General features: G+C 40.6%; 1 protein-coding gene across 1 annotated transcript in view; it reads right to left on the bottom strand.

Annotated features, from left to right (window-relative positions):
• The window catches only part of ENPP6 (ectonucleotide pyrophosphatase/phosphodiesterase 6), a 115,732-nt gene extending 114,288 nt beyond the window's left edge, over positions 1–1,444 (bottom strand). The window contains exon 1 of the mRNA XM_026018260.2: positions 915–1,444. Within this exon, the coding sequence (XP_025874045.1) occupies positions 915–1,155 (241 nt within the window). The 5' untranslated portion in view covers positions 1,156–1,444. The remainder of the gene's footprint in view (positions 1–914) is intronic.
• Between the last annotated feature and the right edge of the window lie 14,251 nt (positions 1,445–15,695).

Genomic DNA, 15,695 nt, shown 5'->3' with positions numbered 1-15,695 from the left:
AAGTCCTGCATAAGCAGCAATAACAGTGCATTCTTAACAGCCTCCCTGGAAGGTTTGCTAAATTCTTTCTGAGAGCCTCTTGCTGGCCCTCACAAAGGTTAGCTAAAAAATAAACTGGAAGCTGGGAATCCAACTGTGAGAGCAGAAAGTACATTCTATTGCACAGATAGAGGACCGAGTTTGTGCAATCACATTTGGCATTCCGGCGAACCCTGATGAAGATCATTTTTAGGCAAAAATCAACTTCCCAAACCCAGGCATGCTCTGAGTTGGCTAGGTTTTTTTTGTTTGTTTGTTTGTTTGTTTTGTTTTGTTTTAATAGATCCTAAAAGTTAAAGATGGGAATCTGAACTGCAAAGCAATTTTTTTTTCATCTCCACATCATTTTACCTGACCCAAGAAGACAAAAGAGGGGCAAGTGGCATTGCTAAGTAGTAACTTCAGGATATGACCTACAGGTTCTCTCCACGTAATCCAAGAATCCTATGTGTGATTTTCATAGTCAAGCACATTGATAAACACCTCCCGGATGACAGATGAGTGCGGAGCAAAAGGGACAGAGGGAATTTGGTACAAACACACGAAGACCTGTTGACTTTCTACCTTGAACTCAGAAAGTATGGCGTTACCTCGAATTTTTATCCGTGGCACAAATAACTACTTTTAAAATCACCTATTCATGTGGTTCTCCGTTCCTCCGCACCAGGGCAGGACCTTGGCATAGCTTTTGGAGACTCACACGACTGTGAAATAAGAAGTCTCAGCCAAGAACTTTGGTGTCCCAAAGGACAGAGGGCAACCTGAACATTTAAATAAGCTCCTCAATGCCAGGAGCTAACTGCTCCCTGTTGGACTCCAGCCCACACCCCCACCACCTCCCCAGGCATCCACCCAGTGGAGGACCCAGTACTCACCAGTCATTAGGGTGTAGTAATTGGGGTAAGAGAGACTGGGAAAGTCAGGTGTCAAGTAATCCACTTTCACTCCCCTGCTCACAATTTCTTTGAAACCAGGCAAGGACTCCAGGGCCTCATCACTGATGTAGTCCGAGCGAAAACCATCCAGCAGAAACACCAGGAGCTTCCGGCCCCCCGTGGCTGGCTGCGCCAGGCTGAGTGCAAGGACCAGCAGGAGGGCTCCGAGCTTCAGGGCCATGCTGCCAGGAGCCTGCCCGCCTGGCTGGCACAGCCGTCCCCTTGCAAAGGCTGAGGATGGGGAATCTGGAGCTCTTCTCTCTTCTAGGGGCTGGACCTTGACTGGCTGGCCTTCCCCAGCCAAGTTCACTTTCAGGATTTAAAGGTACAGCACCCCCTTTTAAAAAGCACTGATGCTCGCCTTTTACTGGAGAGCCCAGAGCCCCCACTCCTCCGGAGAGCCTGGGTCCCCAGACAACCCAGAATCCACACCAGGGGACAGAGGGCACTGAAGAAACCCCTCCCCCCCCTGTAAATAGGATCAGCCCTAATCCAGAGGCAGCCCATCCAGGTGCCTTCCTGAAGTTTTAGCAACAAAAAGCATTCTGTTTGTGATAAGAAAACCATTTTCCCCCACACCCTGATTGGAATGTCCCTGAATAGGTTCATGTTGACCTTCTGAGAAATCGGTAACTTGAATGCTATGCGACTCCCGCGGTTCTTTTGTCTTTAAGCGGTTTTTTTCTTTTACCTTTAAAAGATACCTGTAATTGCTAATCGGGGCTCTCTTCCTCCTCGGAGGCGGAGAGCCCGTTTGCACAAACGTTCAATAAACCCTCTTGCTTGTTGCATCTGCCTTTCTGGGGTCTGAGTCTCTGGAGCGTCCACCGGGACACGTTGGCACCCGTGAGCCAGGGTCCAACAGGCACCTTATGATTTGGGGTGAGAATTCCAGAAATACAGGCACCCGCAGAGAGGTGGAATTTTAGAAGATGACACACGTCCACACTAACTTCGCAGCTAGGCTAACCAAAGGGTGGAGCCAAGGAAAGGGACAATCTTTTAATTTGCAGCTGTCCCACGTCTCTGCTCAATTTAAACCCTCTTACTGACTTTTTTCATTCGCAGTTTAGTCACACGAACCTCCTAATTCGGTCTATAAACGAGAGATGATAAAATTAGGTAGGCACCTTAGTGAACTTTTCGGCTTTGCCTCTGTCGCCAGGGCGTTTAAGAACAAATTACTTGTCTCTGTCTCAGCCACTTGTTTTGTTTTTCCCATGCAACTATATACAGTCTTTATTGTCCTATTTTTCAAGTTGCTGGTGTCCAAACCCATCTGCAGGAGGAGGCGGTTCTCAGCCGAGCTACAGAGCTAGAGCGTTGAACAACCGGAGGTCACTACTGGCAGACTGGTCCGAGGTAGCATTGCCCCAGGAGGGCAGCCAGGAGGCAGAGAGGCAGAGGAGGAGAGTTTGCGATGAAGACACAGATATAACCATGTAGGCTTCACGATGAGAAAGATTAGGCAAAGGAGGTCCTCAGGGGCTGGCCAGGAGGTCAGTGAGGTGCAGCAAGGCCGGGGGGGGGGGGGGGGGGCGCCGAGGAGACCAGGCCCTACGTCCAGATTGCTGGGGTTCCCCAGGGTGGGTCTTTCATTTGGCAGAAAATTTAATGTAAAGGCTTATAAAATGAGCATGGCCCATAGCAAGAGCTTAACAAAAGCTAGGTATTATTAGCATTATAACAGTGCTCAGAGCCCTGAGGAAAACTGCAAGGCCCAGGGCAAAGCTTTACAGGGGCCGACCCACCGACTGACCGACCACAGCCAGACCCCAGCCACCTGAACCTTGGTCAATTCTAAAATGCCTCCCCCTCGGGATGAGCACTGGGTGTTACGCTATATGTTGGCAAATTGAACTAAAAATATAATAAAAATAATAATAATAATAATAAATAAAAATAAAAATAAGATGCATCCCCCAGCCCTGGCCTCGCTCCATGCCCTCTCTTCTCCTGCGTTTAGAGTCAGGCCGAGATCACCAGTCACTTTCTAGACTGTGTAGCACATCAGCCAAATTGCCATTCCTGCCTCAGTGGACTTAGACAAGGATCAGACTTCATTTTTCTAATAAAAGTAATGTTTTTCTACAATTAGAAAAATAAGGGAGCTTTTCCTTAATGTTTGTTGGTTTGAAGACACAATGTCATTCTTATTTCTTTGAGCCATGAGTTATTACTATTATTCTAAGCAAAAAACAGGAGGAAAAGAAAAAGGAAGGGAGGGAGGGAGGGAGGGAGGGAGGAAGGGAAGAAGAGAAGGAAGGAAGGAAGGAAGGAAGGAAGGAAGGAAGGAAGGAAGGAAGGAAAAACCACAAGGAGGGAAAAAAGACGGGAAAGGTGCTGATGAACTGGTGGGCTGCCCTGGCAGTGAATGCACACATGAAACGAAGACTAGCGAGCTAGCTGCCAGGTCCTGAGCAGTTCTGGGTTTTAGACTGCGGAGGTGGTGTAACAGTACAAGCCTACATGATTTGACTTTGGGGGAGGAGGAGCCTGGGCTCACTTGGAGAAAAGTTAAGGACTCCAAATTTTTAAGGATGAGTATACATGGGATATGAACTTTCCTCTCCCACTATCTGGAGGCACAACCCAAAATATGACTTCCTGAGTGTCCACCAGGCCCTCAGAGGTTCCCAAGGCTCTACTGACAGTGCTGTGACATGTCTGGATGGGGGCACTGCTCATGTGGCTTATGTTGTTTTAGAATGATCTTATTGTTTTATGATAATGTTTAGACAGTTTCTCTAAAGTTTTGGGTCAGTAAATTATTATAAGTAAGCACCTTTAATATATATACCAACATACAAAAAAGAAAAAAAAAAAGAATGAAAACATATGGGATGGAATTCAACCCAAATCCCAGCATTGCAAGATCCCTGGGTGGCTCAGTGACTTAGCGCCTGCCTTCGGCCCAGGGCATAATCCTGGAGTCCTGGGATTGAGTCCCGCATCAGGCTCCCTGCATGGAGACTGCTTCTCCCTCTACCTGTGTCTCTGCCTCTCTCTCTCTCTCTCTCTCTCTCTGTCTCTCTGTGTCTCTCATGAATAAATAAAATCTTAAAAAAAAAAAAAAATCCCAGCATTGCCTGCAGTAAAACTCCTCCTAATCTTTTACCCTCTGGCCTAGAAAAGGTTGGAAGTAAAAGCCGAAAGGCAATAGATCAGAAAATGTGATTAATATTAACCACCCAAAGTCTCATGATCCAAAGTCTATGTGTCTGTAATCTGGAGGAGCTTGTTTGGGTGTGGTTATCATCACCTATATTTAAGAAGAGTATTTCTTACTACTTGTTTTTCAAAGGTTGACAGTGCTATAAGGTCATTGCCCACAGCACTTTAACTCAGACAATGCAGAAAAATGGCAAATTTCCTCCACAATTTGGAACCACCTTTGTGTTGAAAGCTGCTCCAGGTCTCGCTAGTGGCATGCATGAGCTCTCTCAGGAATGTGCTGCTTAGACCTGTCAGCACTCTGGGACCTCACCTCTGTGGAGAGGCAGGGGACATGGAAGAAAATAAACCAAGGCTTGCAGAAAGAAGACAGGATTCCATGGCCTGGATTCTGGCATTATGCAATTGTGTGATCTTAAGAAAGTTACCTTCCCATTCTTCAGTTTTCTTCTCTGAAAAGTGAATTTCTGAATTTCTGAATTCTCCTCTGAAATTCAGGTCCTTTCCAGCTAGGGACCTGAATACCCATTTTTCTAAATCCAAATGGCCAACACGCACATAGAGAGATGCTTAATGTTACTCATCATCGGAGAAATGCAAATCAAAACCACAATGATATATCCTCTCAGACCTGTCAGAATGGCTAGCATCAGAAAGACGAAAAATAACAAGTGTTAGTAAAGATATGGAGAAGGAAATAAAATCACTATCCCAAAGAGATAACTGCATCTCCATGTCTACTGCAGTATTACTTACAATAACCAATATATGGAAACAACCTAAGTGTCCATCTATGAACGAAAGGAGAAAGAAGATGAGGTGTACACCTACACAATAGGATATTATTTACCATGAGAGAGAAGGAAATCCTGCCATTTGCAACAACATGGATGGACCTTGAGGTTATTATACTAAGAAAAATAAATCAGGCAGAGAAAGACAGATAACTCTATGTTCTCACTTGTGTGTGGAATCTAAAAAAAACCAAAATCATAGAAGTAGACAGTGGAATGGTGGTTGCTGGGGACTGAGGGATGGGGGAAATGGGGAGATGTTGGTCAAAGAGTACAAACTTCCAGTTATGAGAAGAATAAGTTCCAGGATCTAATTACAGTATGGTGACTACAATTAACCAAATACTTGAAAGTTGTTAAGAGAGTAAATCTTTAACGTTACCACCACCACAAAACAAACAAACAAACAAACAAAAAACCCACAAACACAAAAGCAAAAAACCCAAATGGCAATTATGTAAGGTGGCAGAGGTGTTAACTAACCTTACTGTGGTAATCATTTTGTAATATATATGTGTATTGAATCAAAAGAGAGAGAGAGAGAGAGCGACTCTGGCAAGTATGAGAGTTAAAGGTGAAAAGGACTCCAAGGTGGCATTAAATAAAGTGCATACAATAATCATCCTATTTGTGCCTACCAGAAAAGTAGTCTTTGTACACTTTTTAAATGGAAAAGTTCTCCAAGAACAAACTCCCTCTAAAAAAGGCAGCTGAATAAGCAGGATCACACGAATACTAAGTAGTATATCTAGAAACTATTAGCCTGATTCTTCATCTCATGCTTTTTGCTGTTTCAAAGTGGGGGAGCTGGGATCCTCTCTTTACTACTGTTGGCAGCCCCCGAGTAGCAACCACTGTTTGCCTTCGGACGGGGCCTGCGGTGGTGGACCTCCAGGCTCACTTCTCAAGAGCACAGATAAAGGCTGAACACACCCCCACCAAAATTCCAGCCGGTAAGACTGGGTTAACATGTAGTTTTTAAAGTTCCTCTTTAAAAAAATAAATAAAAATAAAGTTCCTCTTTTGATTCTGGTCAAAAGCCAGGCTTGGGAAGCACTGCGGATGGTGACCAGCAGCAGTGGACAAACCTGAGCAAGCTGATGTCACTAACAGATTTTGTATTTTAGAAAGCAGGCTCCCAAAGCCCTGTGGAGGCAAAAACAGTGTTGGTGAGAGCAAGGATGACAATATCCACCTTCCTTGATATTAAGAACTTTAAACACAATAACTCATTCAGCCTTCCTGATAATTTTGTAAGGTAGGTATTTATACCTCTGTGATATGAAAGAAATCAAGGCTCAGAGAAGCCTAATGTCAAATAGCCTGATGTCAGAATTGAAATTCAAGCCCAGGTGTCTTTTTATAGTATCATATTTGGGGGATGATACATTCAATTTTTGAAATGAAGAAGAGGAATCAAAGCCTGTGTAAAAGACAAAAATAATAAATTCTAAGTGTCTTTTATTTATTTTGATTGAACTGAGAAGGGGAAATAGAAAATCACCATTAGAACACTACAGATGTAACTGTTACAGGTAACACCCACTGACTTAGTGGGGGAAAGTAAGGAAGTGTTCAAAAGAAAGAAAGCATGGGGTGGGTCAAAGGAATACAGGAGCCAGCCAACCTGCAAAGGCTCCCAGTGGCCAAAGCCAGAACAATCTGAATCATGAACTAAGCAATGTAATATTGGAATATTAACCCAAAGTACAAAATAAATATATAAGTCCATCCTGGTATAAATGGATACTTGAATAAGCAAGTAAATAGGGGAGAAGTAACAAATTTTTTTTTTTAAAGATTTTATTCATTTATTCATGAAAGACACAGAGAGAGAGAGGCAGAGGGAGAAGCAGGCTCCATGCAGGGAGCCCAATGTGGGACTCGATCCTGAGTCTCTAGGATCACACCCTGAGCTGGAGGCAGACACTCAACCACTGAGCCACCCAGGGATTCCCTGTAACAAATATTTCTTATAAAAGAATTCCAAATAATACATGTTGATACCCTCACTCCAGGAGGTGGAACTTGATCCCTACTTCCTCTCCATCAAGGTTAGGCCAGACCTAGAGACTCACTTCCCAAGAACAGAGTAAGGAAAGGGAAAAGTAACTGTGCAATGGAGAAATCTGGCAAACAAGACATTACCCAAGTGATGGGGCTTAATATCACCAGTGATGAATGTGGACATCATGTACCCCCATGATCTCATAAGATAAGCTAGACACTTTGCTCTGTAAGATGTTCTCTCCAAAAATCTGTAACCCCAGTCTAATCATGAGTAAAACACCAGATAAACCCAGATTGGGGGAGGTTTCTACAGGATAACTGTTAAGTACCCTTAAGAATGTCAAGATCATGAAAAACAAGGGAAAACCAAGACACAGTCACAAACCAGAGGTAGTTGAAGCAACATGACAACTAAATGTAATATGACATAGGACCTAGATGGGATCCTGGAACAGAAAGAGACATTGAGGGAAAATTGGTACCTCCAAATAAAGTCGCTTAGTTAACAGCATTGTACCAATGTTAGTTTTGATAACTATACTCTGGTTACATACAATGCTGACCTTACCTGAGGGCTTCTGGGAACACTGTTATTTTTGCAACTTTTCAATAGGTCCAAAAATTTTTCAAAATAAAAAGTTAAAAAAATTAAATTGAAACTAGAAACTTGGTCATCAATAACAGGAATCTTGAGAAGATAAAAGTGCTTTTGAGAACACCAAGCAATGGAGTAACAACTGCCCTTTGTTTGGGAGCTAGGAGGGAAAGTTACCTCAGATACAGGCATACTACTACCAGTCAATCCACACTGACTCTGCATCTTGTCATGGTAACATTTCTAAGGCCTCTTACCGAAACAAGGCAAAAAGATTGTCTATCGTATCAAAAGATTTGTTTTAGTGGTTCCAATAAGAAGAAGCTTATAATCCTGTTACCAAAAAAGTCTGCTAAGAGAAATCATGGTTCTGACTATACTAGTGTGTGGACGCTGGTGCTAGCTAGACCCCACTGATGCCTAGAGAAGCTCTCATGCACCTATTTATACAAGGATATAGGTACACGGGTGTTTATTGCACCAACGTCTGTAGGTAAAAAATTAGAAACAATCTAAATGTCCACTAGCAAGAGTATGAATAAGTGATGTCAATATTCATATAATAGAACATGATACAGCTTTTCAAAAGAATGATCTACAGGAATACCCACCTTACCTCATCCCCAACTGTAGTTCCACTTTCCATGGTTTGTCACCTATGGTCACCAGTGATCAGGATGCAGATGATCCTCCTTCTGAAATAGTGTCAGAAGGTCAGTAGTAGCCTAGCCTGAAGCCATGTCACAACACTTACCTCATTCACCTCGCTTTGTCTCATCAGGAAGGCATCTTATGGTCCCCCAGCATCACAGAAAGAAGGATGAGTATAGGACAGTAAGATATTTTAAGAGAGCAAGACCACATTCACACAACTTTTATCACAGCATGTTATAATTGTTCTGTTTCATTGTTGGTTATTATTGTTAATCTCTTACTGTGCCTAATTTATAAATTAAACTTTATCAAAGGTGTGTATATATAGGAAAGAACATAGTCTATACATAGAGTTCAGAACTATCTGTGGTTGGTTCTGGAACATATCTCCCTTGGATAAGCAGGGAACGAGTGTAGACTTAAATGTCTAGTTCTTGGATAGATCTCAAGAACAACGCTGAATGGGAAAAAAACAAGCTGCAGGTGGATACAAACAATATAAAATATTAACATGAAAACATGCAGCACAATATGTAATAGTACCAACATCAAGGAAATTATAAATACCAAAATCAGGATTGAGGTTTCCTCTGGAAAGGAGAGAAGAGAATGAAATTGGAGAGAGGTACACTGGGGGTTTCAACTTTGTCTGGAATGTTCTATTTATTTAAAAAACAAAACAAAAACCTGAGGCTTATAGATTTGTGACAAAATGCTGCAATTTCACAAATGTGAAGGTTGGTACAGAGGTGTCATTTACATTATGCTCTCAGATTTTTCTGTAGGCCAGAAACACAGTATAACTTAAAAAAAAAATCAGCAGGTCTTGGTGATTAATTGAACATGTGGGTGGTAAGAGAGAAGGAGAGGCCCTGGATGAGTCCCAAGGTTCTGCCTTAGATGACAGAGTGGTACCATTTGTCAGGATCGGTACTGTAGGAGAATTGCCATCTTTAAGCAATCACCTCGTCATATAAATCAGAAAAAAAAGAGAGAAGTTAACCTAATTCAAACCATGATCCAAGGTAACAAAGGAACTTTATCTTCAAAATAGAACTAGGGAAGTGATCTCAGCACACCCGTCAAGAATGAGCAATTCTGAGTCCTGGCTCAAATACTCTTGTACAAATGACCTAATGTTCTCTCTTTATGTCTTTGTGGGATAAATAGAAATCATCATGTATGCAGAGGGAAGTAAAATGAATTATTTAATAATTATGCAACACTTGAATATAAAAACTCACTTAAAACCAATTGAAACTGCTCAGTGTTTTCTTTTTTTAAAAGAAACTGGAGAAATGGTTAGTCAAAGCAGTAAGTGAGTTTGAGTTTATATTAATTGTGTGAAATATGAAAGGACAATGCAGTAGCATGTACGCTGAAAACATCTTGACAAAATGTTGTTGTCAGATGGGAATAACTGCTCTGAAAAAAAGAATTAGAACTATGGAATTACAGAACTGTAAACATGGAGGGGATTGCAGAAATAATCCAACTGTAATCTCTTCATTTTGGAGAAGAGAAAGCTGAGTGTCAAATAGGTATAGAAAATTGCATGTGAAAAAAAAAGAAAGAAAATCGCCTATGTGAATGCAAAGGGAAATAATGGTAGAGTTGTCTCTCATATTAACGCTTTTTTAGATTTCAACTTTATTTATTCTGTGTCTCCTTCCACTCCAACTCCCTTTTATTGTTTGTCTGTCATATATTTATTACTTATTTCAATGGGTCAAGTCCACAATCCCTTATTTGAAATGCTTGGGGCCAGCTATGTTTTGAAATTGAGGTGTTTTTCTGATTTGAAAAGGTAATGTGGTGCATATACAGTATATTATATAAACACCTGCAGCATCTGAGACATCACCCAATAGAGTCTGTTAGCTTTTGTACAGAAAATGTATATACATTCACATCAAGTGGGATAAATGAAAACCATAAGTAGCTTCACATTATATCAAGGTGAATGTATGCCACTCAGCGAGTTTAGGTAAGATCAGGATTCTCCCTGAGTAAGTTATTAAAATCTTTAAGTTTTCAGAGCCTTTTGAATACCAGAATTGTGGACTTGATGTTGTGGAGAAAACTTGAAATGTTAAACTTGATGTTGTGGAGAAAACTTGAAATGTTATGAAGTAAGGATATATACTTTGCTTCTAGTCCATGGGACTTGGTGAGGCCTTGTCAGTATACGGTACTGTTAGAAAGACAGAAAGGATAGGCCTTCCCTAGGTCCTAATAAAATGCCCAATGCCATGAGAAGGTGCCTAGAAACTAGCCTGAGGGAGGAATGAGTGCCAATTTGGAAAGCCATGAACATGTATGTGATGGCCAATTAGGATGCAATCAGCAACTACTTTTGCTCTACAGGATACTAGTTCTAATCCTAGTAATAAACATTTGTTCTCTTGGACAGACTAAGCCCCTTGGAAGTATCCTCTTCTACATAGTCTTGCCTAGTCCCCAGCCCCTACTGGAGGGCAGCCTTTTTATTAGCCATTTTTGTGTCAGTTGACTCTTCCATATAACCTAACCATAGCTGATTGGTCAAGGGTGGGCCCTGGACTCGAGGGCAGCTGGTCTGACAGTGTGTAGACCTCACAGGATACCATGAACATGGCCGTAAGATTCTCTCCTCTGGGAACTGGTGCTTGGATCAGCACCAGAGACATATGTAAGCTGAAGAAATGAAGATGCAGAAACTATTAAATAAGCAGAGGAATCAAGGTGGTAGAGAGGAACAAATGAAGAAAGAGAAACAGATGTGGCAAATACTGTATGCCCAGGAAGACAGAAGTAGGACGTAGCCAGTCCTACTTGCACCTTGGATCCTTACTAGCTCCATTTTCACTCCGCAGTATCCTTCCAATGAACACCATTTTCATAAGGGGGTCTGCATGGGACTCTGATCTTTGCACCAACAACCACCACTAAGGCTACAAGCTGCCAGGTAGGTCACACAAAGTACCTCTTTCCAGTCCAGGGTCTTACTAGTAGGGTCCAAAAAGAAATTTCCAGTTTTCTTCCTTGAAAAACCCTAGAGAATATCAATTATGTACCTGCCTGAACTAGTTCAAGTGGAGCCAGAAGTGACCCAGATCACCCAGGGATATGTTCTCTAGGCCTATGTTTATTCAGGCAGAAGGGCTTGATCTTGTTCTTAGTTTGAACAAAGCTCTCCCTTGTTGCAAGGGGCTGACCCAAAATGTCCAACTATTGGGAGTCCCTTTTCTCAAGATATCCATGGATTGAAGCAATTTGCAAATATGCATTTATTAGGGTTTATCTCATTAAAAAAGAGACTATTTTGAACACCAAATGCTATCATGACACAAAATGTGCGCAGCACTTTTATGTTATATAAGAGCTAAATATGCATATCATAGCGAATGTATAATCCAAGTCAATGTATGAATTTTTTTTTAAATTTTTATTTATTTATGATAGTCACAGAGAGAGAGAGAGAGAGAGGCAGAGACACAGGCAGAGGGAGAAGCAGTCTCTATGAACCGGGAGCCCGACTTGGGATTCGATCCCGGGTCTCCAGGATCGCGCCCTGGGCCAAAGGCAGGCTCCAAACCGCTGCGCCACCCAGGGATCCCCAATGTATGAATTTTAATTTTGGTTATAGAAGTAAATAAAACCTTTAAAGAGTCTGATGGTGATGTCGTTTCTAGGAATATGATGAACTATATACCAGGATTGACTTGCTTGCTGAAAGCAACCAAAAAAAAAAAAAAAAAAAACCAAGTGATTTCTTTAAAATATTTGTAAAATATATTAATAATCTCAAAAGAAAGAAAAGAATCACTAGGACCCCAAACCAAGTGGACACAAGAAGCCAGACTGGTCAGAATGCTAAAATCAGCTCTTACCATGAGCACATTTGCCAGACAGTGATAATTGGAGGTCTGCTTTTTATTTTTTATTTATTTTTAAATTTTTTATTTAAATTCAATTTAGTTAACATATAGTGTATGCACTTTTGGTGGTAGAGTTTAGTGATTTATCATTGCGTATAACATCCAGGGCTCACTCCATCATGTGCCCTCCTTAATGCCTGTCACCCAGTTACCCCGCCTCTACCCCCTCCCCTCCAGCAACCCTGTTTGTTTCCTATACATAAGAGTCTCTTATGTTTTGCCTCTTTCTCTGTTTTTATCTTATTTTATTTTTTCCTGCTTTTAAAAATGTCACTCCCAGCAGGAATCAAAAGACAAATTCCAGGCAGATAAAGATGAAGGGGAGTCTAAATAGCATCATAAAAAGGGGACGCTAAACAACAGATGAAAGACCTTCACTAAAAACAAACAAAAAAAGAAAATCCATCCCCATCGTTCTAAGAGAAGTTTTCCTTTCTTGGAAAACTGCCTTTCTTGAAATTCTGGTGGGTGAAAAGTCCACGAAAATTCTTAATGGCAATCTAGCCCCCAGGTGAGTTTGAGCCCCAATTCACACTAGTTGTGTACCCAAGTAAACACCAGGCCAAGGATATGGCTTCAAATTATCCCAAACTGATAGTGTCTATGCCCACACATACCTGGAATTAGTAAATGTTAAATAAATGCTAATGTAAGTGTTGAAGTAATTTGCCTTGAACCAAACAAATTCCACAACTGAAAAGTAAAATAAACACAATTTCAAACTTAGGGGAAGTTTTAAGAAAAGTTTAGACAAAGCTGAATAAAGCATTCATGAACTGGAAAACAGAGCTGAAAAAATTATGCAGAATTCAATACAGAAAGAAAAAAAGAAAGGAAATGTGAAGGCATGGTTAGCAGACTTGGAGGATACCAAACATTTAAACATAATTCCTAAAGTAGAGAAGGAAATGGGGCAGGGTAATGTTGGAAGAGGTCATAGTGGAAACTTGCCCAGAAATGACTAATGTCAACAGCCTTCTGATTCAGGTTGCCCAGTAAGCTCCAAATAGTTAAATGAAAAGTAACACGGCTAAATCTGGAGGGCATTATGCTAAATGACATAAGCCAGACATAGAAGGACAAATACTGCATGATCTCACTTATATGTGGAATCTAAAAAAACCTTGAACCCATAAAAGTAGAGAGTAGAACAGTGGTTGCTGGGGGCTGAGAAAATAAGGAGATGTTGGTCAAAGGAAACAAACATTCAGCTATACGTGACAGATAAGTTCTGAAGACCTAATGTATAGCATGGTGACTACAGTTAATAATACCAAATCGTATACCTGAAATTTGTGAAGAAAGTAGATCTTAAGTGTTTTCACCATACATACAAAATAATGATTGTGGGATCCCTGGGTGTCGCAGCAGTTTGGCGCCTGCCTTTGGCCCAGGGCGCGATCCTGGAGACTCGGGATCGAATCCCATGTCAGGCTCCCGGTGCATGGAGCCTGCTTCTCCCTCTGCCTGTGTCTCTGCCTCTCTCTCTCTCTCTCTGTGACTATCATAAATAAATAAAAATAAAAATAAATAAATAAATAAAAATAAAAAAGAGAATACTTTAAATAAAAAAAAAAAATGATTGTTATGCAAGGTGGTGGATGTTAACCAGCTCGATTGTGGTAATCATTTCAGTGTTCACATGTGTCAAAACATCACATTGTACATCTTAAATACATATAATTCTTATTTGTCAATTACACCTCAATGAAGCTTAGGGCAGAAAAAGGTAATATACATCTAGGCAGATCATAGTGAAATTAGAGAACACCAGAGACAAAAAAAAAAAATCTTAAAAAGCAGACATGATAAAAAAGAGAGATTACTCAATAGAAACAAAAAAGTAGAATAACAAATTACTTCTTAACAACAACAATAGAAACGAGAAGACAATGGAGCAATATCATTAAGTTGCTCAATAAAAAATGATTGATCTAAAGTCAGGGGAAATCATGTTCAATAATGAAAACAAAATAAAAGTGTTCAGGCACATAAGGACTGGGAGTGTTTGCTTCACAGAATCTCATCAAGGGCAGCTAAAGAATGTACTTTAGACATATGGCAAATTGGCCCAATTAGGTTTCCGATGCAGGAAGGAAGGAAAATTTTTAAAAAAAATAATGAAGATGTGCCTCAATCAGAAGAAACTTTGGTAAAGAAAACAATATTGATAGTCTCATGGAGTCAAAATTAGAAATGAATACAACAATCACAGAAAGTGAAGAAGACCTAAGGTCACTTTTGTTGACTTTCTTTTTAACTGAACATCGTAAATTTTGTAAGCAGGCATTTAAAATATGTAAATGTATACTCATAAGAGAGATGGAAAAATAACTAATCTTTTTTTTTAAAGATTTATTTATTTATTCATGAGAAACACACACAGAGAGAGAGAGAGAGAGAGAGAGAGGCACAGGCAGAGGGAGAAGCAGGCTCCATGCAAGGAGCTGGATGTGGGACTCGATCCTCGGTCTCCAGGATCACACCCTGCGCTGCAGGCGGCGCTAAACCGCTGCGCCACCGGGGCTGCCCCAAAAATAACTAATCTAAAACAAGAAAAGGGACAGAACACAATAGAAAATGTTGAACAATGGAAACATCATGGTCCACAAAACATGGTGACAGACACAAATCCAGGTGAACTGTTACTTACAACCAATGCTAGGACTAAATTCTCCCCTTTTAAAGTGAAGATTATCAAGCTGGATTTTAAAAATAGAACTATCTGCCATTTATAAGTATATCATTTAACATGTGAGGCTATAGTAACATCGAAAATAAAAAGGTAGCACATAGATTCTAAACAAAAGTCAACAGGTGTGGCTATATTAATATCAGATGAAATAGAGTTTAAGGAAAAATCCCAGCAAGAGATGAAGAGAAAAAAAAAAAAAAAAAGAGATGAAGAGAGGCTGCATAAAATTAAAAAAAAAAGTTTAGTTTGCCAGGAAAACGGATCAATTCCAAAGTTCTAATAACTTATAATACAGTCTCCAAAGTTATAAAGGAATAACTAACAGAACCAGGAGAAATTTTAAAACCCCATAATGGGAGATTCTAAAACACCCCTCCAAATAATCGATGCTTCGAAATCATTAACGATGCACATTTGATTAGCGTAATCAACAGGGATGATTTAATGTATGCATACTAAACATTTCACTGAACAAGCAGAGAACTCATATTCCATCCAAACACACAGGGAGGGATCCCTGGGTGGCGCAACGGTTTGGCGCCTGCCTTTGGCCCAGGGCGCGATCCTGGAGACCCGGGATCGAATCCCACATCAGGCTCCCGGTGCATGGAGCCTGCTTCTTCCTCAGCCTGTGTCTCTGCCTCTCTCTCTCTCTCTCTGTGACTATCATAAATAAAAAAAAAACAAAAAAAAAAAAAAAACAAAAAAAAAAACACACACAGGGAACATCCATGCAAAATGAACCAAAAAACTACTCAACAAATTTCAAGATTTGATACCATATAGCCCCTATTCTCTGGCCACAATCTAATTAAATTTTAAATCAAAAGTAAAAAGATAACTTTTTAATTATTTTTCTAATGATAATACTCTGGATTA

Source organism: Vulpes vulpes, chromosome 7 (assembly GCF_048418805.1).
Source record: "Vulpes vulpes isolate BD-2025 chromosome 7, VulVul3, whole genome shotgun sequence".
NCBI classification, from domain to species: Eukaryota; Metazoa; Chordata; class Mammalia; order Carnivora; family Canidae; genus Vulpes; species Vulpes vulpes.
The sequence above is the reverse complement of the archived record's forward strand: the minus strand, read 5'-3'. Positions and strand labels throughout refer to the sequence as shown.